Source organism: Haemaphysalis longicornis, unplaced genomic scaffold, assembly GCF_048455015.1.
Source record: "Haemaphysalis longicornis isolate Haplotype H1 unplaced genomic scaffold, Haemaphysalis longicornis Haplotype H1 scaffold_6, whole genome shotgun sequence".
Classification (NCBI taxonomy): Eukaryota; Metazoa; Arthropoda; class Arachnida; order Ixodida; family Ixodidae; genus Haemaphysalis; species Haemaphysalis longicornis.
In genome coordinates, this window is record NW_027526407.1 from 29,597,805 (window position 1) to 29,623,702 (window position 25,898).

Sequence of the window (25,898 nt, forward strand, 5' to 3'; positions counted from 1 at the left end):
ACTCTAACGCGCTACAAGTTGAGTTAGTTTTGGTTACCGGTGGCCGCTTTTAAAAGTCATTTTGCCGGGAGGTGTGTTGCCGCGGAGGGATACGCTGGAAACGAGAGCCGCGTGTGGCCGATAGGTTTTCGCTTTAGTGTCCGCCGTTTCTCGAACCGAGTGTGCATAGGCCGGATACCCGTTTTCGAGGAAGCCTCCGAATCCAGATTCATCTGCAATGGTAAGTCCGTTTCAGAGCTCAAACGAACCTTTTCTGCGTTCCTGGACGCCCTGACCGCATCGATGCGGCAATATTTCCCGTTAGTTGGCTCGTGCAGACATCTGCGACTTTGCTGCTGCGCCCCCCTCTCGGATACGCCACTACGGTGCCGCAGACCCAATGATGACAGCATCTACGTCCGCTGCGATATACAACGTCGGCCAGCGCAGTCCGCTGCCGGCATCGGTTGCTTTCGGAGTATCTACCGGAGTTTTGTATCCTCGCGAGGCGCGTGTTGTGCATTTCCGAAAAAAGATTGCCGAACCGCTTTCTTTTCTATTCTTGCGGTAATTTCCGGGGAGGGTGCAAGAGGGGTGTGGAGGGGGGATGTGCAGTCAGTGACACCGTTGGCTGCCAGCCCTGTCGCAGCCACCCGCAGTTGTGCAGTATTTGTTTGTGCGTTTGTGAGGCCACTCCGTCTGCGATGGTGCCGCCTCGCGATGCTGCAGCCGCAGTGCGACTTCCCATTAGGCTTACTCGAACGCCGGCTGCCCGGGCAGCAAAAACAAATCGTTACGCCGCGGCACTGGGAAAAGAAACTAGGAGAAAAAGATTCACACTTGCAAAGTTCGAGCGTCGTAGACAGTGCCTGCTTGGAACGGATTCGCTACGTGCCAGCGATCGAGCGTCAGTTGCGTCCGGCTTCAAACAGCGATCGTCCTAGGATTACGTTGCTTCGGCGAAACTGCAGACCGGCCTGCGTTGCGCGTGCCGGGCAAAGCGCCGGTCACGTAAGCCGATTGGCTCTACTGCTGACCGCCGAGGCAGAAATTCCCAGTGTGCCCCTTTTGCGTCGTGTATTCATGAATGAAATTAGCAGACGCGTTGCACAGTGCGGCTGCCGCCTCCGGCGACCGTATTTCGCCGACGCCTTCCGCATCTCGCAGTAGTTCGTCGGCGCGGAAGAACACAAGGCGCGCGAGACCGTGGTAAACTGCACCGGCGGAGCAGATGATCTTTTTCGATGCAGCCGGCGGCGATCGGAACTTGTGGCGTGGTGTGCAAAGGTCGCCGTACGTGACTTGGTTTCCACCTTGGCGCGAAGCGAAAGTACACGCGTTGCGAGCGGCTTTGAAAAAAGCGCCGTTGCAGCGGACGACGGGAGCGGGCATACGCCCACTTGAGCTTTATCTTTGCCGCCGAGGCGGCACAGCTTTTCAAAGATATCAGTGGTATGCGTTACTCACAACTCTTGACTTGCACAGCGCCTAGTAAACTGCGCGTTATCAGCCACTCTTGTCCCTGAAGATTCCTTTTTCGCCCCAGTGTGACTGGTTTCTCGGATAGGGCGTGGGCGGCAGTGGGTGTAACGGGAGTTTTTAAAACGTTCCGTCGTCGGCTGCGTCGGTGGCAGTCAAGTTGCGTAGGTGCTGCAACTTCCAATAGCGCGGAACGTTTGTGGAAACCAGTGAGCCGGAGCAGCGTTCAATCTCCTTAACACGTTGCCACCGCTTCCGGAAATTCATTTTGTCGTGTTATCGCAACTCCACCTGTTCCACGTTTCACACATGCATCCGGTGTGGTGGTGGCACACATCCGCCCCTCGCCCTCTGGTGACGTCATCGACACCTGCCGTTGGTGCCGGTCGCTTTAAACTCCGCCGTTATGGCCTTTTCTACCCTCATTCCTAATGGGAACATTTCGCAAAACCTCCAAGTCGTGCACACACCTCGATGCCCGCCGAGAAGGAATAATAGACGAGAAGCGCTTCGCTACTCAACTCATGCGTGCCCGCATCGCCGTTGAGGGAGGGGGTGTGCTCTGCGAGAGGTCGTGACGCCTTCATACGGGAGGTGTTGACCCCTGCCGCTGCCGCCGTGGTCTTTTGTGTTGCGATGATTGTCCTCGCACCCTTTCTAGAAATAAAACCTAGCCGAGAATGCGGCGAGGAGCTGCATAAAAGCGGCAGCGAGAGAATGCCGCACTATTTCCCCTCGCGGAGGAGGCCGCCGTCCTGGTCGTGCATCGGCCCCTCCGAACTACTTCCCCCCCCCCCCCCTCTCTCTCTGTCCGCCGCTCGTGGTTTTCGCGCGCCGCGGGATTTTCTAATTATAACCATTGTTCGCTCTCTCGCGCGGACTCGCGTCTAGCACGCTAACGGGCCCCCCTCCCTGGGTCTCGGTTCGTCGTCGTCTGCTGCCGCGGCACAGCGGCGTTTCTTTTTCGTCTGCGGCCGGCAGCGGGGCGCATTTTGAGATTCGTCGTCTGCTCCGCTCGTGTGCCGTTCAAGCCTTCCTTCCTGAATCGAGCTCAGGGTTGCCTGGCGACGACGCACGCGAACACCGAAGCGTGCAGCTAATTTTTCCAGAAACTGACTCTGGAAAATGCCAAGCCCAGTGACACGCCATCTATCATCGGCGTGTAGGAAAATGTTGCTGCATGCGTGGCCTTTTTAAGCGATAGCGTGGCAGTGCAAACGGTGAGGCTTGCATTACGAAACCGTGCGTTGCAGTTGGAAAGTGGCTTGAATTGGTATTGGACGACGAATCCCTTGTATGGCAACAAATCTGTCGACTTTTCTGTATGCTCTGCGCAGGAACTGACATTTGTGGTACGGCAAATATCAAGCATGCTACAAGCATATACTCTTGGGAAATAGTTTTGGGTATCTTTTCTCAGCAGACTTCCAGCAACTACAAATGTTCCTAACTAGCTTGCCTTCACAACCGTGCAGCAAAAAGCTGTAGGTACAGGTTGTATACACTGCTTTGGTGCCACCGTTCTGTCTGTAATCTGGAATAGCTGGATCGTTTAGCTTTACCGTATGCACAACAGCAAAATGAAGCTCTAAAGTTGGAGCTTGCGTGCTTGTCTGTTGATAGTAGCAGTTCCGGCTTTGCTGTGAATATGAAAAATAAAAATCTGCTAAGTTAAGCTGTGCAAGCCTTGTCTACACAATCAAAACACGTGGAAGCCCATTGACATGTAAGTGCATGTTCATATCGAAAACAAGGCTCGCTTGCTGCCTCGTGCTAAATTGTGAGTATCTGAAAGTTGTGTAATATCAGTCAAGACTTTTTACTCTTGTTAAATTTAAGCCCCAGTAGGGCATGTACCTGAACTTATCGAACACAAATGTTTTTTGTTGCTGGTCACTGGAATGCCAGGAATGCTGCTCACTTCATAGCATTGGTTCATGTTGCAGAGCCCCGATATCAGAAAAACTATCCCTGGCTTCGCATGTTTCTCGTCGGACGTGTCTCAAATAAGCGAGACATTTCTACTCCGCTTTGCAGCGTGTCATCGCTAGAAGCGAGACAATGCCAACGGCCGCAGCTGGGAGAGGGGTCCCTCTCAGAAGCGGCTCTGCCTTCAGAGCTGTCGCTTTGTGTGCAACGCTCGTTCGCATGTGCTGCACTGGCCAGCTGTGTTTGCTCGACCTTGGGGACATCTGCCTCCTTGTTTCAAATAAAACCCTCGCCCCGCGGGGAGTAGTTTTATTCTGCTTTTGTCAGCATTGTTGGATGATGGCTCTGTCAGGGCACCCCCCTCCCCTCGCGTCTTTTGTTTTTTTAAGTACGCCGTCGATGAGCCTAATTGAACGCAGCATGGGGGCGAAGAATGAAAAACAGTGTCGGGTCATGCCGGAGACATGCCCCCCTTTCAAACTCTTGACGTTTGTCGGTTCTGGTGGCAGTTCGCTTGTGTCCGTGCGGCCGTAGCGCGCTCACTGCCGTCGGTAACGTTTTTGCGGAACAGATAGGTGCCATGGACAACTACCAAGTTCTGGTTAGTCTTCCTTTCCACTGCGAGTAGGAATTGGGAACCTATTTCAGATGGCAGCCCGGATAGTGAAGGTTCCCCTCTTTTGTGAAGCAAAGGCAACATGTTTGTGTGGGACTGCTGACATCTTTGTACGGGATTGTGGTTTCTGCTTGCATATTTTGATTCTCTGATTTTGTCCTTCATTGCAGGCTGACCAGCTTACAGAAGAACAGATTGCAGGTGAGTGAAATGTGTGTTCACTGTTGGCCATTTGTCCACCAAGTTCTTTGCCACGTACAGGGCACCACGGTAGATAACTGAGGGCAGTAAACAAAGGCTGGCAAGCAGAGGAACTTGTACTTACGATTGCAGGTTAGAAACCCTTGTGGTGGGTCAGGTGTGCATCACAAAACCCACAATGGGCTAAGTTTGTGTTCGAGTGTGGTAAGTTTCATGGCTTAGTTGTAGCAGAGTCCTTCAATGCTTTTCTGGTCACGAAACTCCGGCCGAAGTTTCATTCAGGGACAAAAGCTGCCGCTAGGATCGCCCCTGTTAACGTGAAGGCTTCGCCGGCGGGCGACGACGCTCGCGGGCCGGCTGTTTCTCCGTTGGCAACGCGCCTACTTTCATCTGATCTTCATTTCCACCTGTAAAAACGCGAGCGAAGTGTGCATGTTTTTGAGTCAGTTGTTGTCGCGTAGCTCAGCTGTGAAATTGAGGCAAGGCCACGGGTGTTACTGAGGCGTATATGTTGCAGTGTTCGTTCGTTGCGGCAGGCACCGCTACGTTCTCGCTTTGAGAAGGCGGACATCTGACGTTTTCAATTTTTGACTAGCCTTTGCAGCCGCCTGCATGATTTGAGTTAACTAGCGCCAGAATTAAATGTGTATTCAGCCCTGGGCGACATGCTGCGCTGAGCAAATAGGTGTGCAAACATACAGCACGTTGGGTTAGCGCTGTGTTTGCGCTATTTTATGTTTATGTATTTATTTTATGTAATGTAAAAAAATATTCGACATGCGGAAAGTGAGCGTGGACAGCAGGAAAAAAAAACGCTCACAAAATGGAATCAGCATAATGGGCGCGCAGAGGGGCCAGGGTAGGAGTAAATGCTACAGCCTTGAGCGACTTTCTCGGCTGTCCTCATAGGCATAGGGTGTCAACAAATAAAAACTCGCCCAATCAGTGCCTGTCACACCCCTCCAACCCAAACGGCAAGTTAAAAAACATTGATTGATTGATTGATTATCAGGTCTAACGTGCCGACGCGACACCGGCTATGGGGCGCGCGCCGTAGTGTAGCGCTCCAGATTAATTTTAACCACTCAGGTATCTTAAACTTGCGCCGAAATCTCGACCACACAAGCGTTTTCTCTTTTCGCCTCCATCAGAAAAGCGGCTGGGAACCCCTCGTCCTTGGGCTTATCAGCACAACGGCTTAGCCCCTGGGCAAGCGCGGCGGTCAAGTTAAATAAAAAATAATATAAGCAAAAAATATTAAAAATAAAATAATATAGCCATGCTCCGCTTTCCAAATTCAAAATGTCTGATTGGATAACCAAAATCACAGTAGCTGCAGTCCCATCGTTGTTCCGCGCCTAAACGCGACGACATTTTGCAGACGGATTTTCTCGTTGTGAGCGCGACCATGGCTTGGGCTTCGTAAATACGCCGGCAGTTTTTCAAATATCCGGGGTATGGCGTCGACGCGGAGCTTGAGCTTCTCGCGCTGCAGAAGCTCACTCGGAAGCTCGGGCTGCAGAAGCCCACTTTTTTGAACTCATCGGCTCGAATAATGTCCGTAGGGTCGAAATGTTTCTCGCACACACGAACGGTCTTCGACTCGAAGCTGAAAGCGTCCGTCTCCTGTCGTGGAATGGCTCGCTTCAACGTGTCGTTGTTACGCGGTGGCTTGGGAGGTAGAACAGCGAAGCCTTTTCCGCTGTACTCCGATAGCCAGAGCGGCAACCAGGTACACAGCACGCCAGAGGCATGGTAGTTCACATATTTTGCCCTTCGTGATGAGTGTAGAAAGCTATATCACACAACAAACACCAGCAAGCTCGCGCTCCAACGCACTGCAAATGCGGCTGCCGCCGTCCAAGCCGCCTTCACCGGACTCGTAGCGCCACCGCGCGGTAGCTTTGGTCCCCATATGAAGCTCTCCCATAGCGTTACGGAGAAGTTTCGTGACCAGAAAAGCATTGAAGGACTCTGGTTGTAGTAACAGGGTGCCGGGAGCTCAGAACTGGTGCATTTCAAGTGCCCCCACCCTCAATCAGTCGTGAAAACGACCTAATGTACCATCTGCTTAGCAGTGCCAGTACCTCTGTACAAAGTGCATTGTTTTTTTTTAAATTACTTTAAAAAATATAAAGGCTGTTTAAGACAAAGGTGTCTAAAACGCGAAGCTGCTTCAACAGTGTCTGGACGGCACAATCAGATAGACGGTTTCATACTGCAAGAGACCCAGGTTCAAATCTGACCTTCGGAAGGTCCTTTTTCTGGAGGCGCGTTTGACGTACCTTTTATCATTGTTTTGGTAACCCGTTGTGTGAAGTTTGCTTTCCTGCAGTGCGTTTTGGCACGACATTGAACGTCATCAATGGGGCATACAAAGCTTCGCTTTAAAAACATTGTAGCAGTTGTTCATTCGGCTGAGGACGTTTCAGTGCCAATCCTTCGTACGAGCCCCCGCATATTTGTAACACGATTTAAACGTTTTTATAAATGTTCCCTCGTTACATTGTGGCCATGGTGGCTCATACGATATTCTGTGCACAGCGGGGGGTGTACATGCAGCTTTAAAGCTAGCCCCAAACATTTCGTCCCATTTTTCTTGCGACCTTCCTTTGCAGCCGATGCATCATCGTAGGGAACGTTTGCAACGTTAGTTGGAGTAGAAACCAAATAGGTCCTAAGATAGTTGTGGAGAAGCATTTCAAAGCAAAGATTGACAAACCTAATAAGCGAGGTGTTTGCTGTTTTGCGGGGCACGGCTGTAGCCGTCGAGGCGTGGCTAGCCAAAACGAAATGAGGCTTCAGTTTGCGGCCCAGTAATTGGAAAGGGAAGTGTAGAATCGAAGGAGTGACACTTCCAATTTCTGTGCAGGTGCCGGCAACGTTTCTTTTCAGCGTCAGCTGTTGTGCCCGAAAAATTTGTACATGACGAGATGAGCCTGCCCAGTCCAATCCCTCGCATCGCTGCTGACAGGAGCGGTTAGCAACAGCGCACGGGCAGTGTTGAAATTCCTGTCATTGGAAAGCACATAGTGGGAGCGCGTGCGGTGTAGGGGGCAGGATTGCGTTGGCTTGCACGCTCGGGGGTTCAGACAAATGCTTTTTGAGCCTAGTGAGTCACATGGGCGTGAAATAAGGGGAGCTGGGAATACGTCACACCAACAGTATTCCCGGCAGCTGTGACTGCTTGCCTTGGTCGCTTTCGGTGCTCGTTCACTCGGTCTGCGCAACCATGCGCCTCAGAGGTAGCCTCTGCTCTCTCTTTCGGAGACTGTGGAACAGGCGGTTGTGTCCAGGTAATGGAAGGGAGACAGTGGTGGCGACTTAGTAATTAATGCTGCAAAACAGGCTTGGGGGTTTCCAAAGGGACAGGTTGCACTGCTGATGGGGTTTTGGGCCTCCTGGAAAAGCTGCCCTGACCATTTTGCTTTGTGGCAAAAATTTCCCATTGCACCTGGGTTTTAATACGTACAGGCTATCTGTCAAGAAAGAGGTGTTGCTTTATTTCTTATAAACGTTTTGAACCGGGATTTCATGGAGGTATGGTGTGAATATAGGAATGTTTGGATAGTTTTTGAAGGCGCTTCCAAGCAATCTGATCATCACTGTGCACCGTAAATGTAGAAATTTGTACATTGAAGATTCGTACAAGGTTCTTGAAAAGTATGGGTGCTAAAAAAGCTGCTAAAGGCAGGCATTGTTGCTAATATTGTAAGGATGCTTGTTATCTTATTGGACGGCTGATCTTGAGTCCATCTAAGTGTTAGAGTACTGATCCGAAATTTCAAAGCTGAAGTTTTCCTCTGTGTGTGGAGGTACCTTCCAGAACATCTAAACTGTACCTATTCATCTAAGGTACTCTGAAAACGAATATTTACCTTCACATAGGTGGTAAAAAGCCAAGAACAGAGCCTGTTTTCATGTAAGCATTTGCGCGATGCGAAGGAAGCGTAGCAGCTGAACTGTTGATGTCAAGTTGGTTTGCCATGAGCACTGCTCCTGTGTGTTCGAGATTTCGACGCACCTTCGAAATCCCCAGGTGGTCAAAATTAATCCAGAGCCTTCCACTACGGTGCACCGCATCGCCTGTGTAGTGTCGGTGCATTAAACCCCGTAATCAATCAATCAGTCCAGTCATTCTGCTCCGATAGGAAGGGGCTGCAGTGGGGCGTATTCAGATCCTTCAGATCGGTTGGGTCTTTTTGCTTCGAGAGGTTTGTACGTTATTGTGCAGGTTTCTAGAGTGGATGAAAATAGTGACGCTAGTGGATGGGCGTATAGTTTACAGCTACGAGCATGTACAGATGTGCAAACTGGTACAACACGCTGAGCCCGATGGCACGAGTCTGATGAAGCCGGCTAAGGTATGCGAGGGTCTCGTGTTGCTCCCTTCTGGGCCGGCAAGTGGTCACTGCTTGTGCTGTTTTGTGTTACCCTTAGTCTTCTGCCACTTGAGCCTAGAGCCTGGACAGGTAAACAGCTGGGGGAGGCTGCACGCTCAGTTTGTGCCTGTGTCCCTTGCAGAGTTCAAAGAGGCGTTCTCGCTGTTCGACAAGGATGGGGACGGCACAATCACGACCAAGGAGCTGGGCACGGTGATGAGGTCGCTGGGCCAGAACCCCACAGAAGCAGAGCTCCAGGACATGATCAACGAGGTCGACGCCGACGGTAAGCAGGCCTCTCCAGGAGAACGGGGGCAGGCTTTGTAGCACTCGCAGGATGTCCGAACAGTCCTGTTTCGCTCCTGCACTGTATGTCATTGGGACCACGCATGTGGTGGCGTGCTCATTCTGTGGGGGCAGGCCTGTCCAAGCTTGGGGTCATTCCGACGACTCCTCGCTAATTCCACACCTGTGCCCTAACCATGGCCAGAGCGTGCATGGGCTGCACTGAAGCAGCTGATGCAAGTCTATTGCTGAAAGTTGTGCATACGTTAACTGCTTTGAGTGAGTCGAGGAGGTGCAGCACTTACTAGTGCTGTACCTGTGTGGTTTACTAGTGACATGAAAAGGTCAGACCGAGAAGGATGTATCAGAGCTGTTTGAAGTAAGACTCATGCCTGCGTGACAGTGTAAAAAGCTCCAGAGTGGCTTCTTAGGTGCATTATTATAGCCTTACTGGCCTGTTCACTTCAGCCATAATGCAAATTCATAAATCTGCCTTCAGCGAACCGCCTGTCCCTGGCCAGTCTACCCAAGTAAGCATGCGAGAATTGTGGGTGGGTTTGACGTGGCAGCCTAGTCAGTCGGGATCGTTGAATGTGCCGTGAGATTCTGACGGCAGCTGTCGTCAATTACTGGCCGGTAAATCGGAGTGGATAGGTTGTTCGGCCTGCATTAAGCATTAACGTCAAGTGCTCTTAAAGGGACCCTGCAACACTCTTTGAGCAGTGCAAGTAAACCTGCGCGATGTTTAGATTATACTGCCAGGAATACGTGAGCCAAATAGTACACGTGCACGTGAAGCGGTGAGCGCGCAAATCGATGTGAAAGACTCGGAAAAACCAACCGCTCTCTCTTCAGTTGTCCTCATTATGCAACCCCTGGCATGGCCTAAGGGACGTCACATAGGCCATGGCTGCCCGATCGGCTGTCACTGGTCAACTTCGCGGCTAGATTCTCCCTTTTCCGTCGTCGTCATCGCTGTGTACGAACCTCTTCTATGCCTGAACCTGTAGGCACAGTCTTGCCGTTTCTTTTGTGTTTTGAGTGCGCGCGGAGCTTGAGTGATGAGCTCAATACTTCCCTTTACGGGACCACTCGACTACAAACGTTTATTGCTTCAAAAACGCCCTACCAGCCCGAGCGCGCACTTGCGAGCAGGCACCCATGCCTGCTTTTTTGTGGCACCAGACCGGAAATAGGCCCCTCCGCGTTGCGGAGAAAAGGAGAAAACTACCCGGCATGTGATGTATCGAAGGCCGCTGAAGAGAACGCCGCGAGCCTCCCCCCTCTCCGGGAGAGAGTGCACAGCTTTCGTCGCGTTGTCCGCGGTCGAGTTGAGAGGGAACGATTATGCGCGATTTCTCATCGCGCGTAGTTTTGTTAATTGTGAACGGATTTTATAATTTTTGCGGGAGGAGATTTCTGGGACAATACTTTATCCCAAAATACATTACTAGTAGTCGATGGCTAGTGTTGCAGGGTCCCTTTAATGTTGGGAAACCTAACTGCCTGCAAAGCAGTGTTGCCCTGCGTATGCCAAGCTGTGAGGTACTGGGTGGCATATTTGACAAACTTGGCCCCTAGACACGCCCAACGTGCACGTCTTGCCTCGTACTGCAAGGATCGTAGAACTTATTTGAGTTGGTATTGTGAACGTAACTAAAGGATGAAGGTTCATTCTTGTTTTCCAAAACAAGGTGTAGAATTGACATGAGAGAAAATTCTGCAGTAAAAATTTGGTTGATTGGCAAAAAAAGGGCGTAGCTGGGGCTTGAAACCGGGCCGCTTGCGCCAGATCTCAAGACTGTATGTACTTCTATGTCACCCAGGGTCCGAAAAGTGGCCTCCTTTTAGCAGTCTGTAAAGAGACTGAGTGTTCAGAGTAAACCAGTCGATGGTGCTGGGGGGGGTGCTGCTGCTGCCTAGACACCCTAATGGGCGACGATGTTGCAGGTGAGAACATTAGTAATCATTGGGGGTAACATCGGGCCACAGCATATGCAATTGAGATTTTGGGCTGCTGCATACCCACCTAGTTGACTCTTTATAGCCACTGGGGACGTTGGCTGGCACATTTCTGCATCCATAGCCAGCAATTCTAGCATTGGGGCTGGGTACATTGACATCTCGGCCGGTGCGTCTGTCACCGCCTTGGGCGCAGCAACTATGCCGGCGGCAAATTTTAGGTGCAGAGTACCTTAGGACCTCACAATGTCCGTCCACGTCCGTGCGCATAGCCACATGATGCAAGTTTGGTTCATTCGAACCATTGCCTCGTTGTGAGAGCACTGACACCACTTCTAATGCAAACTTCACTCAATTAAGCTGTACAATGAGGAAAATAAAGAATGGCCATGCGAAGCACTAGCTCATTCCCTGCACTAGAACCTATGGCGTATTATGGGCCACTTCTTGCAATGGGCTGAGGCCGGCAAAAGCGAATGCTAGGTAGGCAGGGCTTGTAAGTTTGTAGCACGAGCTATTTGCACTTAAATTTGTATGCACATTCTTTTCATAGCAGTAAGAATGGTTGGGTAAACAGTGGAAGCTACAAACACTTATACACCTCGTCACTGCTTGAGAAACCAGGATTGAGTTCGAGTGCGATCGGGCTCAATTGCGATTGAAACTGCTGTGTACCAGCACCCAATCCAGATTGAGCTCGATCCAGATCGACTCAATTGATATTGAAAGTGCCCGTGTGACAGGCGTATTAAACATGCGACAAGTTAGTGCGGCACTTAGCCGGCTGACAGTGCGCAACACTGGCCGACAACTGACCTAAGTAGCACAGTAACTTACTCGACCATGTTTCTGGAGTTGCAGCTTATGTTTTAGAAAACGATTGCTATCAACCATAATAAAAATACGGCAGGTATAGAAGTGCGGTCAGAAGCAAAGTGCAAACACAGGCACTTAGCAGCATTGCAGCGCCATCTATGAGTGGATTAGAAATAGCCAACCAGCTGTTTGTGGGGTGGTAGCAGGCAAGGTCAGCTTACCACCTTTAGTTTTAAGGCCCTGCCCTGGATACGTAAGTGCTGATGTCACGAAACATGCGATTTAGCAGGAACATTGGAATTTTGTCTTAAAATGGTAAATTTTTCAGTGAATAAAGCATCGTTTGCTGCTGGACAAGTGCTGAGGGCGTTATAAAACAGCGAGTCTTTCAAATAAAAGAAACATATTTTATCTTCACGTTCACTTTGCAATGATTCAGGAATTTGGCAATGATTGCCAAATTCCTCTTGTAGGTGCTAGGAAGCAAATTTCGATGCGGCGAGGGTTCTGATTGTGCTGGAGAGTGCAGTTTCACCGCAATGGGGCATGCCAAATCGGTTTCGCAGTTTCAGGACACCACTTTTCTGGAAGTCTTTTTGCCATGGGTGCTGAATGAAGTTTGGGAAGCAATGCAAGAACCCCGTCGGGACTACTGTTGAACTTAGGACTGGCTCCAGAATTCTGGCGAGATGAGTGAAGGCAGGATAACTAGGGCAGGTTGAGTGCCAAACTGGAGTGCAAACAGCTACTCTGCTTTCATGGTTAGAATGCCGAGGTCACAATTTGTGGTTGATGGCCTAATTGCGAGAACCAAATGAGGGTGTGACCACCCTGTTTTGCCTCCCCATTCACTTCCACTTCCTCAGCTGGAAACTTTTGTCCAAGCACACTTGCCACATGAACAAACACCAAGCCAATTTTGTGAGCCAGCCACCTGACGGCTGACTGAGGCTTGTTTAGGGGCTAGTTGGTACGGTCTCGGATGAAAAATTAGCATGCACTGCATACCTGAAGGGGTACGGACGCGAAATTTCAAAGCTCGGATAACTGCGTAAAAAGCTTCCCGTGTATATGGAGACACCCTCTCGGAAGTTTCAACCGTGACCGTTCAGTAGAACATATTTTAAATCAATTTTAATCCTTGCGCGCACGAGAAAGCTCATCTACGCCATCGAGCAAGCAGAACAGCCCACCTCGGGGCTCCTGTGTCATATTGAGGTGGCCGCCATGCTGTTTGTGCGCGCTTTTCTGCCTTGTGCATCCTGTCAAGGTTTTTGGGACAGGCGTCACTTGTGACTACGGCTGGTCGGGCCGGTTCGGCTGGCGCGTGCCAGACCAGCGTTGGCTGGGGTGCAACGGTAACAGTGACGTCAAATGCGCCTTCCTATCATGGCGGTTGCCTCGGTGCTCGCTTCACCGAAGCTGACGCAAATAAACTGAGCTGCGAGTGATTGTTTATGCTGCGTTCGACAATTTAATGTGCCATTCTATGATTAGTGGGCTCGTAGGCACCAATAGCCGCAAAAAAACAGTACACAGAAATTTCGTGTCGGTACTTCTTTAGAGTGTCAGTGGCAGTAGGACAGATGAACCGTACATTGGTGCACAAACTTGCAGCTGGTTTACTGAGTGCTTATCGTTACATTTTGGCATATCACGGGGTGCTGGATCTTACAAGAATTAATAAATGCGTTATTGTATTTACTCAATTATAATGCGAACACGACTGTAATGGGAAGGGTGACATTTCACTGCATCCAGATTGAAAAAATAAAACCACGAAAGTAACACAAACGGTGGCTGTCACATGAAGCAAAAAAAAAATGAAAGAACGAGCTGCAGAAGTACCCACACGAGGCCAGCTGAAGCATGAGAAAGCACATATATTTTTCAAACACAGACTAGACGCTAGGCCTGCGACACTTTAAACTTCATTCACGGATGCCAATCTGCCAAGCGGCATCGCTTGCTTTGGGCTGTACCAGCAGGGGTGAGACAGTTGTGCATATTGCACAGATTTGATACAAATCTGTTTTCCTGCTCCAAAAGCTTGAAAATTGCAAAAATTGCGTCAAACTGCTTCCAGAACAGTCCGAGAGCCAAGGATTTTAACGCTCCCGTCTGTTTCGGGGGGGGGGGGGGGGGGGGGGGCGGAATGCTTACTGACGGCATTATTTTTCAGCACCCCCAATGTGATGGTGTTTGTAAAGGTTCAATTGATTGATCATTCATTGTCCCCGAGGAAGATGTCAAAACGTGGCCACCGGGAGAAGCATTTGCTTGTGGTTCAGGCAGAGTGCTCTTTGCCGATTTCTACCTTGGTTTTGTTATGGGGGTAGCTGGGTTTACATTTAGTCCTTTGATCTGTTGCGGGTACGTTGCGGGACTTGAAAGACGTGCGAGTTCATCAAAAACATGACGCCCGCGAATTTGCCGTGTTTCGGCTTTTGAGTGTGAGGCCAGCGCGTGCTTGAAGTGAAATTTCGGACTCATTGCAGTGTTATAAAACGCTGAGTTATTGCTGCCTTTCACAGCGAGCTTGCGAGCGACGGGACTGGGACAATCGATGCTGCAGAAGCAGCGGTGCAGGCTACATCGCCGCAAAATGTTCAAGCAGTGTCCGATAGCGGGACGGGGTATTATTTCACGCTAGTAATGATGGTTCATTTATCTGAAGTGAAATTTAATGCCAAGAGGGAGGCGGCTAAACATAGCAACGTTGCTCAAATTACGATCGTAGTGAACGTGCACCTTGGGAATTGAAATGGGAGGGCTGGTGGGGTGCGACGACTGTCACATCGCTTTCCGCAACTTTTGTCATGGCTCTACACTTGTGCGTAAAGCCGAATCTGGGATTACAAAAATAAGAATTTCGGCATTCACATGATAATAAAAATGCCCTACGATTGCTTAGTATTTCAATTCGATAATTTGAACGGGGCTCCACTATGAGTCTATCTATTCATAGAACCTAAGAATTTAAAAATGGTTTGTAAAAAGGTAGTGCAGTTCGTACCTTGTGATACTCTGGTAGAAAAAAAATTTTGAGAGGCTGTTTCAGTGTTATGTATGTTCAAAACCGATTAAAAAGTGCACTTTTCTCCCGTGAGTTGCCAAAAATTTGATTTTTTAGGCTCCTAAGGTGACGCAATAAATGTTGTTCTTCTGCTCCAAAATTAAGGTTTCGCTGCTCCAAAAACTGCTCCCAAATCTGATTCACCTGTCTCACCCCTGTATCAGTTCAACGCTGACCCCCATGAGGCGATTGCTGTGATGAAACAAGCAGTGCGCTTCTCTAAATCAGTGGTGGGAAACCTGCGCAAATTGCGCCAATCTGCGCCAACGGGACATTACTGCTCCGTACTGCTCCAAAAGGGCCTTTTTTGCCTAATTTGCGCCATTGCTGCGCCACAACGTGGTTTCTGAACCGAAACTATGTTTCGCGAACAGCGCGCCCCCTGAGCGGAAGGAAGTACGTCATGGCCGCCATCTTGTACCTTGCGCTGCGGTATTTGTTGATGGCGGCACTCTGATGGCGCGGTAACGTGAGCACCGTACAAGACCATAGTGCAAGCAACTCCTCGTGTGTTCTCCGCGGCCGTTTCTTGCGGTGGCCGCATTCACTGACAGCTGCCGATGCGTCATGGCGCTCCCGAAAGGTAAGTGAGGTCTATTCGTTTTGCGTGCTTGAAGCTGTATTCGTTGCACTGCAAGACTACCTTGAAGAAAATTGTCAGTTGGGCTCAGTATCGAGCTTTCAAAACGCGCACACTGTCATTTCGGATAGAGGACGATTGTTCGGGCTCTTTGTCAGCTATGTTGTTTGCCGAATGTATCTTGGGTAAACCTCGTGAAGAAACTAATGCATACGGCCGAGCTTTTTATGCAGTGTTAGGAGGCTGGGTTATTGTTATGTAGGAGGCCGCACTGAGCTTGGCAAGTGCCAGCGTCTTGTAGCGGGGTTTACGGTCAGTGGTTGGCAATGTTGCGTGTACTTGAAGCATCGTAGTCTTGTACAGTCAAGGCTACAAGTACGTTGCTGCCAGCACCGGTGCAATCGCTAGCGACGCCGGAGACCAACTTCAGCCTGGCCATGCGGACTACATTCTTAAAACGCTTCAGGACACCGAACGTGTGGAGCGTCTCGTAACTCGTGTCTTATCACCCCGCTCGATCGAGGAGCGCGCGCAAGCTGAATCGTATCTTCGCACACGGGACGGGGGAAACTCGAGAAAGACCTGCGCGCCCCCCCAATCAAACGAACCGTTCCTCGGCACGCCACGGCCGCTAGCACTAATGGCGGGAAAAGAAAGCGCGGGAGTTGCGGCTCTACGGAAGACTGCACTGCAGCGGCGTTTGCGCGAAGTTTGGGTCCGCTTCGCGTTTGCCCGCCCCTCGGGGGGGGGGGGTGGGGGGGGGGGGGGGGCGCGGCTCGTTATGTAGTAGTTTTGCCATTTTTACGATGAGTTAGGAGTAGATAACTTCAGACAAGGTAGTTTACTACATATTCAACCCAAATACATGGATTTCCGAAAAATCGATTCTTTAGCGGTTTTTTGGTTTTCAAAGGCCGCGTCTCCTTCGAGTATGAATATAAGATGTGTATCCCCTATTTCGCCTTATTTAGGGGCACGGTTTTCGAAAAATTGCATTACTGTATAATCGTTGTTTGGAAGTCGTTTCTATCGAGTTTTTGAGAAAGCTTCCATGTAGCAGTTTCCCACAAAAGTGCATAAGTTCAAATATTTAAAATTTCCTTTCTCTCTGTGTTAACAGAACTGCTGTTAGATTAAGTAGCTGAGCAGCAAATGAAGTAATTAGTCTCCTGTTTCTTCCAGGCCGTCGCAGCAAATTCAATCAAGACACATTAAGCCAAGAGGATGAAAATGGTGACCGCATCGGTCTTTGGTGTAGGCCAGGTGACAAAGAAGAAGACGCCTATTGCATTGTGTGCAGCAAAACCATACATTGCTTGCATCATGGAGCAGCAGCCGTGAAACGACATTCTCGCAACAAGAAGCATGTAGAACTTTGCAAAGCTTTACGTGGGCCTGACGGCACATTGAAGCGGCCACCGACTGTTCAGGCTGTTCTGGACTTCACTGGAGCAAGCAACATCATGTCCCATGCTGATGCTGTGACGGCCAGCGAAGCACGTTTTGCTCTGGCTGTTACATTGCGTCAACTGCCATACAGCTGGGCGGACACAGCGACGCCTTTGTACCATGCGATGTTTCCAGACTCGAAAATTGCCAAAGATTTTTCATGCAGTCGCAAAAAAATATCCTACATTGTCTCAGACGGCCTTGGTCCGTATTTTGAAGGTCTTGTATCAAAAGAACTGAATCAGCCTGCTGTTTTTTACAGTGTAGTTGTGGACGAAACACCGCTACCTGAGCAGCGTTGTCAGCAGCTAGACGTCCTTGTGCGTTATTTTTCGGACGTGCAAAAGGAAGTCGTTGTGGAGCATTTGCGCTCATTTCGCTTAGGAAGTGCAACTTCAGATGTACTTTTTAAATGTGTTAACGAGGCACTTGTGAACATTCCTCGTGCGGGCTTTTTTTCTTTCTTCAGTGATGGTCCCAACGTGATGAAATCACTGAAGAAGAAACTTGCGGATGATAATCTTTCTCTTTTGGATGTGGGAGAATGTTGGCTCCATAAGGTACACAATGCTTTTTCACATGGCCTGGATTCTTTTGCTGTTGAAGTTGAGAGTGCAGTAGTTGACGCATACTATTTTTTTAAGCACTCATCGGTACAGAGCAGTCACCTAAAAGAACAGCAAAAGGTTTTGGGACTGCCTGAAACTGTGTTTCTGCGTCACGTCACCAGTTGCTGGCTCTCCCTTATGCCAGCTCTGGAGCGGCTGCTGGAACAGTTGCCTGCACTCAAGAGTGTACTGGCTGCTGAAGCACCAGTGCGCAGTAGTGGGAGCATCAAGGAGCGCTTGAGGAAGAACATCAGTAACAAGGAATTCCATGCGAAGGCTCTCTTTGTGAAGAACGCAGCTGAGACGTTTGCAAAGTTCCTAACGTTATTCCAGAAAAGTGAGCCACTCATTCACATTCTTCATTCTGAGTGTGTGACGCTCCTTAAAAAAGTCTTGGGAAGGTTCCTGAGGTTGGATGCCTTTCAAAACATGTCCGGGCATCAGCTGGCCACGCTAGATATAGAGTCGTCTCAGAACTGGAAGGCAAATGTTGAGCTTGGTGCAGACACTGAAGCTGCCATGGTGTCATGGAGTGCCGAAGAAAAAGCGGCATTCAGGCTTGGGGCACGAACATTCTACATGAAGTGTGCCAGGTACCTTCAGAAGCAGCTTCCCCTGAAAAACTGTCCTCATGCACCTTTCATGCTTGGAGCCTCGTGCTTCCGTTTCGGAATCCTCTAGAGAGTCATTCAGGCAGCTTGCTAAATGTGCACCACAAGTTATCCCCTCAAGTGATGTGTCGTCTCTCTTGGATGAAGTGACAGAGTTTTGCTTGGAGCCGTTACCTGCTGCTTTAGATGGGCGGCTGGATAGGTATTGGCAAGATGTGTTTGAGCGAAAGAATGCAGAGAACCAAGTAAAGTACCCCCTGTTGACAAAGCTTGTGAAGGCTCTTCTCTGCTTACCGCATGGAAATGCTGATGTGGAGCGTGGGTTCAGCCAGAATGGCAGAGTACTCCATGATAGGTCCAGTCTCTCTCTTGAAAGTGTAAATGGCATTCGTCACACCCTGTCATTTGCCCAACGATATGGCAGTGACCCTTGCAAGTTTGAGATTGGAAAAGACGTTGTAAAAGCTGTGAGAAATGCTTCGAAGCGATACTCTCAACGGATGGAACAGGAAAAGCAGGCTCTTAAATGGCTCCGAACAGATGCTGAACAATCAACACCCAGCACATCTGAAGCAGACAGACAAAATGAAGCTGTGGATGCAGAGCGCATGTTAAAAAATGCGGAACTACTAATTGAGCGTGGAATGAAACAGAAAAATTTTGGCGACATCCAAAGTGGGCAGGTTTTGCTTATGCAAGCCAGGGAAAAAATGACAGCTAGCATGAAGCGACTAGAGTCTGTGAACAAGGCCAAAAAAAAATGAGCATAATTGACATTGCTTTCTCATTTGGTGCTTAACCGTTTAATGCCCAAAACTATTATTTTGCTTAAGCGTTTTTTTTTTTGTGATCTAAACTCGCACTACTGAGTCGTGATACGTTTTGTTTATGTTTCGTGATACGTTTCATATGTAATATATACGTGAATTTCTGTCTGTGAACACTTTTCATTCGGCAGCCAGTTGGTACAATATCCTGCGCTTTTGTGCCACTACTGTGTTTATTCTACGTTTGTATATTTTTGTGGTCATTTTGTGGGCTAGCTGCCTATGTTAAAATCATTATGTAAACTAAGAGAACTGAACATTAAAGTCAATGTCCTTCCTCTGTGTGTTTGATGAAAATCCCGTGCCTGCTCCAAATACACAGGTGGCTGCTCCAAAAGCAAATTTTGCATGCTCCAAAAGCTGCTCCAAAATGCCTGAGGGCATTCCCACCACTGCTAAATCAATGTGTTGGCTTCGGCGAGGCCTATGGAAACCATCTTGGCCGGGTTTGCTTGCAGAAAGGGTTTCCAGCTGGAGCCGCCCTCTGCAGGTGGTCATTTGTTTACGTCAAGTCTTCAGGCAGCATCTGAATGGTCTATTTCTTCAACTATCAAAATAGCGTCTCTTGAAACGGGCGTCGACATGTTGCTATCGCAAGGGGAGCCGAACAGGAGTCTAAACACTTGAGGGAAACGAAAATCACTGAGACCTTGAGACACTACAACGCAAGAACCAAGTCAAAGCGCAGTGCAGGCTGTCAATGCTGTCACTAGCACCGTAGAAGGAAAAAAAGAATTAGTGCTCTTCCACTCTGTGAAGGATGACCTGCGAAGCTGGATGCAGTACATGAAATGCACGAAACCAAACACGTTTGTTGTTTGGAATTTGGGATCGAGCAATGGACCTTTTTCCAGTGGCGCTCTGCGCATGCGCTACTCTCACTCCCAGCGGCTGATCCCCATTATTGGGGGCAAAATGTAAACAAAACGACACCATATTGGATTAGCTCCCAACTCGTGCCTGATAAACCTGAACCAATTATGTGCGCGGGCTTCGAAGTAAAGGGGACCACCGAAATTGCCACTCTGAAAACCCTTCAAGCTGAACAAGAAATATTGGCTCACGTCGCCGTTGCTGTTCATCCGGGAGAGATTCCCAGCTACTCGATGAGCTGGAACTTGTGGTGAAAACGGCAGCGGCGCGATTTTCAGTCGTTTTGGTGCCCATTAGTGTGTGTATGTTCCGGAAGACGCTCCTTCGATGCCCGCTGTTCTTCCTCTGAGTGAACGACACGCGTCTTTCCGCAGGGAGTGAGAACCTGGAAGGACTCGAGCCTATTCTAGTGGACAAACATGTGGCAGTCCGTTTCGTAGGCACACACCAACCCAAACTGAAACTGCTCGACCATTGAGGACAGCTGACGCGTTGCATTGAGGCCTCCACGTTTAAATTTCCCGCCAGCACAATGCTCATGTCATCGGTGGCGGCATGAGGACTAGCTGTGCGTGCACACCCCCCTGCTTCCACCCCCAACCAGTGCACGCAGAAACAGACAACCTGTGATGGGTGCGTTCTTAGGCGTGAAATACACGGGCTAAAATGTGACGTGGAAAGCCTTTCCTGCTGAAAAAGAATGATGGGCTCACGTTGGCGTTCAAAGCGGGCAAGTTGCAAGTTGCAAGATAAGGGTGCTACCGCCGTTATCAGCCGATGGCGCAGCTTGTGAAAGAGGCATTGGCGGGGACAAGGGGAATAGCAGTGGTGAAAGAGGTGTCTGCGGTGGCAAGGAGGGGGGAGTGCCATAGCGGTGCAGAGTAAATCGGTTTCACTGGAATGAAAACTGGGGGGTTAGAGATTACCGCTTTGCAGTAAAAAAAAGAAAAGAAAAAACGAAGAGAGCCAGCTTTGGCTTGCAGTGGATCCAAATGGTTCTGGCACGTGTTGCCAAAACTGCAGCCGTCAATGAGAATTGGGTTCATAATTGCGCTTTTCAGGCAACTTGAATTTCAGTATTTGATTGTAACGTGAGGGTTGACTTCAGGTAGCAAAAATTAGGGTGAAAAAAACTCTTTAGTCAAGTAAATATGGTCAACTGGCTCTTGTGATCATGGGCAATCTAGTTTTTTCACCATTGCAGTCTCCCTATCACTCACTATTGTTGGCGTGCTGACACATTTGCCATGTTCCCATGAGCCTGCAACAGTGCTGCCATGCTCTCAGGACAGGACTGGAAGGTGCAGGAGTGATTGGGGCTTTCAGCGGCTCTGAGAGGCATGAGGCAAGTTTGTCAGTGTGCCAACGATACCGCTCGCCAAGAAGGAGGTCGCAGTTCTGAAAATGAAATAACCCGATGGTCTATGAGCATGCACGCAAGTCGACATCTTGTTAATCTATTTTTTAGGGATTGTACCATCCGCCAGCCCATTGCATTGCTATGCGTTATGGTCAGCACGTTATGGTCAACAGCCAGTTGCAAACTTGCACACCAATGTACGGTACGTTCTGCTGCCCCTGTCCAAGTCTAGGTATTCAGTGCACACTAAATTTGAATTCCACTTTATGTTGTTGCTTGTCTTGGAAAGAACCTTGGTAGTGAGGAATTAGGGGAATGATCTCTCTTGGTCGCTTGTGGTAGACTAGTTTTAAAAGGTGCTGTAGCAAATGTGTTAATCTTATTTGCCAGAGTGATGCCCCCCCCTCCCCCCCTTCCGACTCTTAACGTGCACCCAATTTCCGCAGCAAGAAAAAAAAGTTGATGAAAGTGCAAGCCACGCTTTTAACAGCATGCGATTTCCACGAATGACAAGTGTGCACACATTTTTATACTATCGGATCACATCAAGCTGTATTCAGTTTGTCACATCCGATGTTTCGTAATTCTTGAATGCCTTCATAGCCGTAGTCAATGGAATCCCTAGCCAACTTGCCAGTGTGCTGTTCTTTCTATTGGGGCACTCCTCACAGCTTGCTGTTCTCGTCCATGTGTAGAATAAGCGTGCTTGAAGCTACTGTGCTGCCGTAGCATCTCTCTAGCTTCCATTGTTGCACAGAAGTATCCCATGGATTGAAGAATGGCAGCACTGCACCAGACTGCCAATGATTGCTGCAGCACTTGCCTCCCAGCCTCAGCAGCCGTGCTTTGACATAACGGTTTGCTAGGGAACGACAGTTGGGCCAGTTTCAGTGCTTCCTGTATACTCTAGCATAGCTTTTCTTCTTCTTTTCTCGGGCACTTTTGTTTTGGGCGTCCCTCAGGGCTGCACCCTGAGCCTTCCGTTCTTCTTCCTTAACAGGCAACGGGACGATTGACTTCCCCGAGTTCTTGACGATGATGGCGCGCAAGATGAAGGACACGGACAGTGAGGAGGAGATCCGGGAGGCGTTCCGGGTCTTCGACAAGGACGGCAACGGCTTCATCTCGGCTGCCGAGCTGCGCCACGTCATGACCAACCTGGGCGAGAAGCTCACCGACGAGGAGGTGGACGAGATGATCCGCGAGGCCGACATCGACGGCGACGGCCAGGTCAACTACGAAGGTGCGTCTCGTGTTGCGCGCTGCGCTGGCTCTTCCTTTCTACCAGGACCCCTTGTATAGCCATGGGCGGTGCTGATGTGGTCGACTAACCCAAGTTCCAGGCCGGGCTCAAGCCCTTTGAAAGCCCTTGGAATGGAAATTATTTTCGAAGCCTTGAATGTCATGGAGAACTTTGTTCTTCTTGAAAACATTCACTTTGAGCAATACACGGGAAGCCATTTTTTTTTTTTTTATTAGGTAACTCAAGAAATTCTATGCTTTGGTTGTAGCTGGGGATGTTATATGTATTAACCAAGTTAGGCTGGCTGCTTGCTTCAAAGGAACTTACGAGACTTTTCTTAGCTGGAGCACGAATGCTAGGCTAGCATAACTTGTGTTGGCATGCACGTTTCTTCTCCAGCTAAATGTCTAGGGATCGCAGCCATTGTTGACTTTGAGTGCTTGTTATAAGAGAATTGTTGCAATTCATTCTGTTGCGAGCTTCCAGCTCTTGCTAATGCTAGCGTTCTCTTTGTTTTTCTCTCTTGCAGAGTTTGTAACGATGATGACTTCAAAGTGAAGAGGATTCCGTCTTCTTACGGGGGGGTAATGTTGAGGGGGAAAAAAGAACTACGGAGGAGGTCCTGTTGTAACGCGAGGAAAACGCCGGCGTGCGCGGACTTTTCCCTCTTGCACGGAGAGGAGGTCTTGCCGCCGCCGCCGCCACCCCCCACTTGTAATTAATGCCGACGTCAAGAGGAACAGAAAAAAAAAGTATATATAAATTTTTTGTCGCCCTTTTTACCCGGTTTATTATATTTTTTTTTCCGTTCACTCTTCGAACTCCTATCTTCCCCTTCTTCCCCAGTCACTCTTCTCGTTCAATGCTTTACTCGCTGAGTGAGGGCGCCATACGTAGCTGCGATTGTTCGATCATCAATCCCCCTCCCTCCCTCTCTCTCTCTCTCTTTCTCTCTCCTGTAGTGTAGGCCTGCCTTAAGTCGACTCCGCGTTTTTCAACAGGCGTCGGGCCGCGGCTGCGATCAGGGAGGTGTTTGTAAAGTTGGCTTTCCACCGAAATGGCCGAACGTTGCACCGAAGCCACCGACCGACCTTCTGCCTCCCCCTCCTCCTCCTCCCCTGCCCACCGTGGGGTGGCTTGTACATCTATGGCTACGAGAAGTATGTACTATAGCGAGAGAGTGTGCTTGTTGTGGTGAGGTGGCGACGTTGCAGAACCCTCCTCCTTTCCCTTGTTATTTCGCCCGACCCCGTCCCGCCCCTTTTTACCCGACTGCGTGCGAAAGTGCTTGAAGGCTTGGATCGGATTGGGGCTCGGCTTTTGACCCTGGCCTTGTCAGTCTTCTCGGCATTGTGCTTGGTTTCCGTTCTGTCCTTCAGTCTGGCGGATTTTGTCTGCTGATGGACGCCATTGACACCGGTTCGTGTTGTGCTTGCATAGTGCTGATCCTTAGTTTGCAAAAGCCTTCAGAAGTGGAAAAAAAAAGTCCTTCACCACGTGATCCTGCTTTTCGAGCGATTGGGGGCAAACCCTGTTGCATGTATTTTCACCGAATCTGTAGGCATTTTATCCTACATAACGTGTTAGGTTTCCGTATTCTACAGGTAGTTTTACGAGAAGTTCTTGGCTTGCGGGGGTGAGGGGGGATGGTTACTAATGTGTTTTTAATGTTTCTTTTTTACATGTTTTTTCCCCCCGGTAACTTCTTGGTGTGGGTGGCATTCTTTGCAGATTACGAAGTTTGAAGGTAAACTTTGGTGGCGAAAGTTGTAGGGTATCCATTGCTTCTTCTGTGCTAGGTTGATTCCCCGTGATGCAAGGATTTAGTAATCGTGATGAACTGGTCTCTACACCCCGTTGATCGCTGCATTGAGTGCTAGGAGGCTCGTCGATGGAAGGGTCTGCTCCTTTTGTTGGGGTGCACTTATTTACGGCACCTGGGACTGCATTTCTACGTGTTGTGTCGACTCTCAAATGCGTCGCGTTGACTTGGTCTTAATTTATTGTTTCCATTCTTTTTTTAATTCTCTCGCTCCCTCCCCTTCTGATCTATTTATGGCTTTAACCCTACCTCTCCATGCTGTGCTGCGCATTTTTCTAGTTGTCAATCCAGGCCGTGTGCGTCATTTTGTGTGGTGCGTTCTTTTTACTTTTTTTGCAAACACCCCACACTCTGTTTTCGCTAGGTTTTTTTTGTGCGAAGTTTTGTAGGCTGAGGTCTTGAAGAAAAACATTCCATTGATTTCAGAGGTGGTTGAAGGAAGCAAGGGGCACTTAAACGTTGGTTCCTTTGGTATGGCTTGGTCATGGCTACCACGGTTACCATTGATTGGGGTGCGTAGTCAAAAACCTATCGGTGTAAGGGCGCAGCTTTCTTGTTCGCTTTGCTTCACGAACTGTTCTGGCTTTGTTTTGCTTTTGCGGCAGCATTTCAAGCGGATTACAGCGATTGTCTGCTGGATCGATGTGGGCTAAATTTTCCGAATGAGGCTCTTTCGAAGCATTGTGATGCAAGTCATATCGTTCTCTGTCGCATCTGCACTTTTTTCTGCTGGGTTGACCTCTCTAGCGAACGTTCTCTCATCCTGCCGCCTCTGTGGACATTGCGCGGAGATTTTCACAAATGTTAGGCTTAGCGACAAAACGCTTATTTCACAGCGTAAAGGGCCTCTTCTCTGTCCCGAGACCCATTTTTAAAAATTTCTCGCCTTGCATCCTCTCCTGGAAATTCTTCTCTAGCAAAAAAAGGTCCTTTGAGATGGCTAGTATCCAATTGCCTGGGTTATTTTGCGTTCCTGGTGCTCCGATAATGCACTACCCCTGCCTCCTTTTTTTTCCCCTGAAGTTGTACATCGCGCACACTTTGAGGAATACGTTTCAACATAATACTGTGGACGAGAGTTGCGTTGGACACCCACAGAGTATACGATGCACTGTAACGTTGAGTGAGGGTTGCGAGACGCGTGGCTCCTAAGCGAGAACCGAGGAGAAAAAAACAATGGGCCTGGCAAAGTGCGGTGTACTCTGAGAGCGGAAGAGTTTTTCAATAAACAATGCTTCACCTTTTTTGGGTGGTTTGGATGGATCGATGTACGTCCAGGGCCACGGGAAGTGCGGTCGGCGGGCAGGCGTGCATAAAGGTACTTTTGCTGTCTTTTCCGGCTTGCTGGTGCAGCTATGCCGAAACGGAGCACTTTTGCGAGTCAAGATTATTTTAGCACACATTTTCAGGCAGCCTGGCAATTTTGGGTCATTTTTGAAATTTTGAAGGGAGCTTTCTTCTTTTTCTTTTTTTTTCTTTTTTTTCTGATGAAGCAAACACACACACACAGTCACAAAATAAAAGCGCACACGAAATAATGGACCAGAACACGCAACTCTAAGAATTTGGTTTGTGAGGCTCGTATAATTTCGCAGCTGTGGTATATTTGGAAATTCATGATACTTAACTGCTCTTAAAAAGTTATCCAACAATTTGACTTGCCTTGAATACACAGTTAATTCGTCTTGACACCCGCTGTGGTGGCTCGGTGGTTGAGGTGCTGTGCTGTTGAGCCTGAGGTTCAATTCCCAGCCGCCGCGGCCACCTTTCTGGTGGAGGTGGTGGTAAAAACATTTGAAC

At 49.2% G+C, this 25,898-nt stretch overlaps 1 protein-coding gene across 3 annotated transcripts; it reads left to right on the forward strand.

The window, feature by feature from the left end:
* Positions 1-88: 88 nt before the first annotated feature.
* LOC144142420 (calmodulin) lies at positions 89-25,342 on the forward strand. Of its 3 annotated transcripts, none has more exons than XM_077673924.1 (5): positions 89-220; positions 4,174-4,204; positions 8,729-8,872; positions 22,034-22,276; positions 22,806-25,342. In XM_077673924.1, the coding sequence occupies exons 1-5, from the start codon at positions 218-220 to the stop codon at positions 22,832-22,834; spliced, it is 450 nt and encodes a 149-aa protein (XP_077530050.1). In that variant the 5' UTR covers positions 89-217; the 3' UTR covers positions 22,835-25,342. The 3 variants fall into 3 exon arrangements, with proteins under 3 accessions (XP_077530050.1, XP_077530048.1, XP_077530049.1); XM_077673922.1 differs by lacking the exon at positions 89-220 and adding an exon at positions 365-487; XM_077673923.1 differs by lacking the exon at positions 89-220 and adding an exon at positions 3,953-3,988.
* The last annotated feature ends 556 nt before the right edge of the window (positions 25,343-25,898 follow it).

Bases quoted from the DNA above. Each gene is read 5' to 3' on its own strand.
- LOC144142420 (XM_077673922.1), top strand. From the start codon at position 380: ATGATGACAGCATCTACGTCCGCTGCGATATACAACGTCGGCCAGCGC. The intron at 488-4,173 runs GCGCGTGTTGTG...CCTTCATTGCAG, and splicing joins GAGTTTTGTATCCTCGCGAG to GCTGACCAGCTTACAGAAGA. The intron at 22,277-22,805 runs GTGCGTCTCGTG...TCTCTCTTGCAG, and splicing joins CGGCCAGGTCAACTACGAAG to AGTTTGTAACGATGATGACT.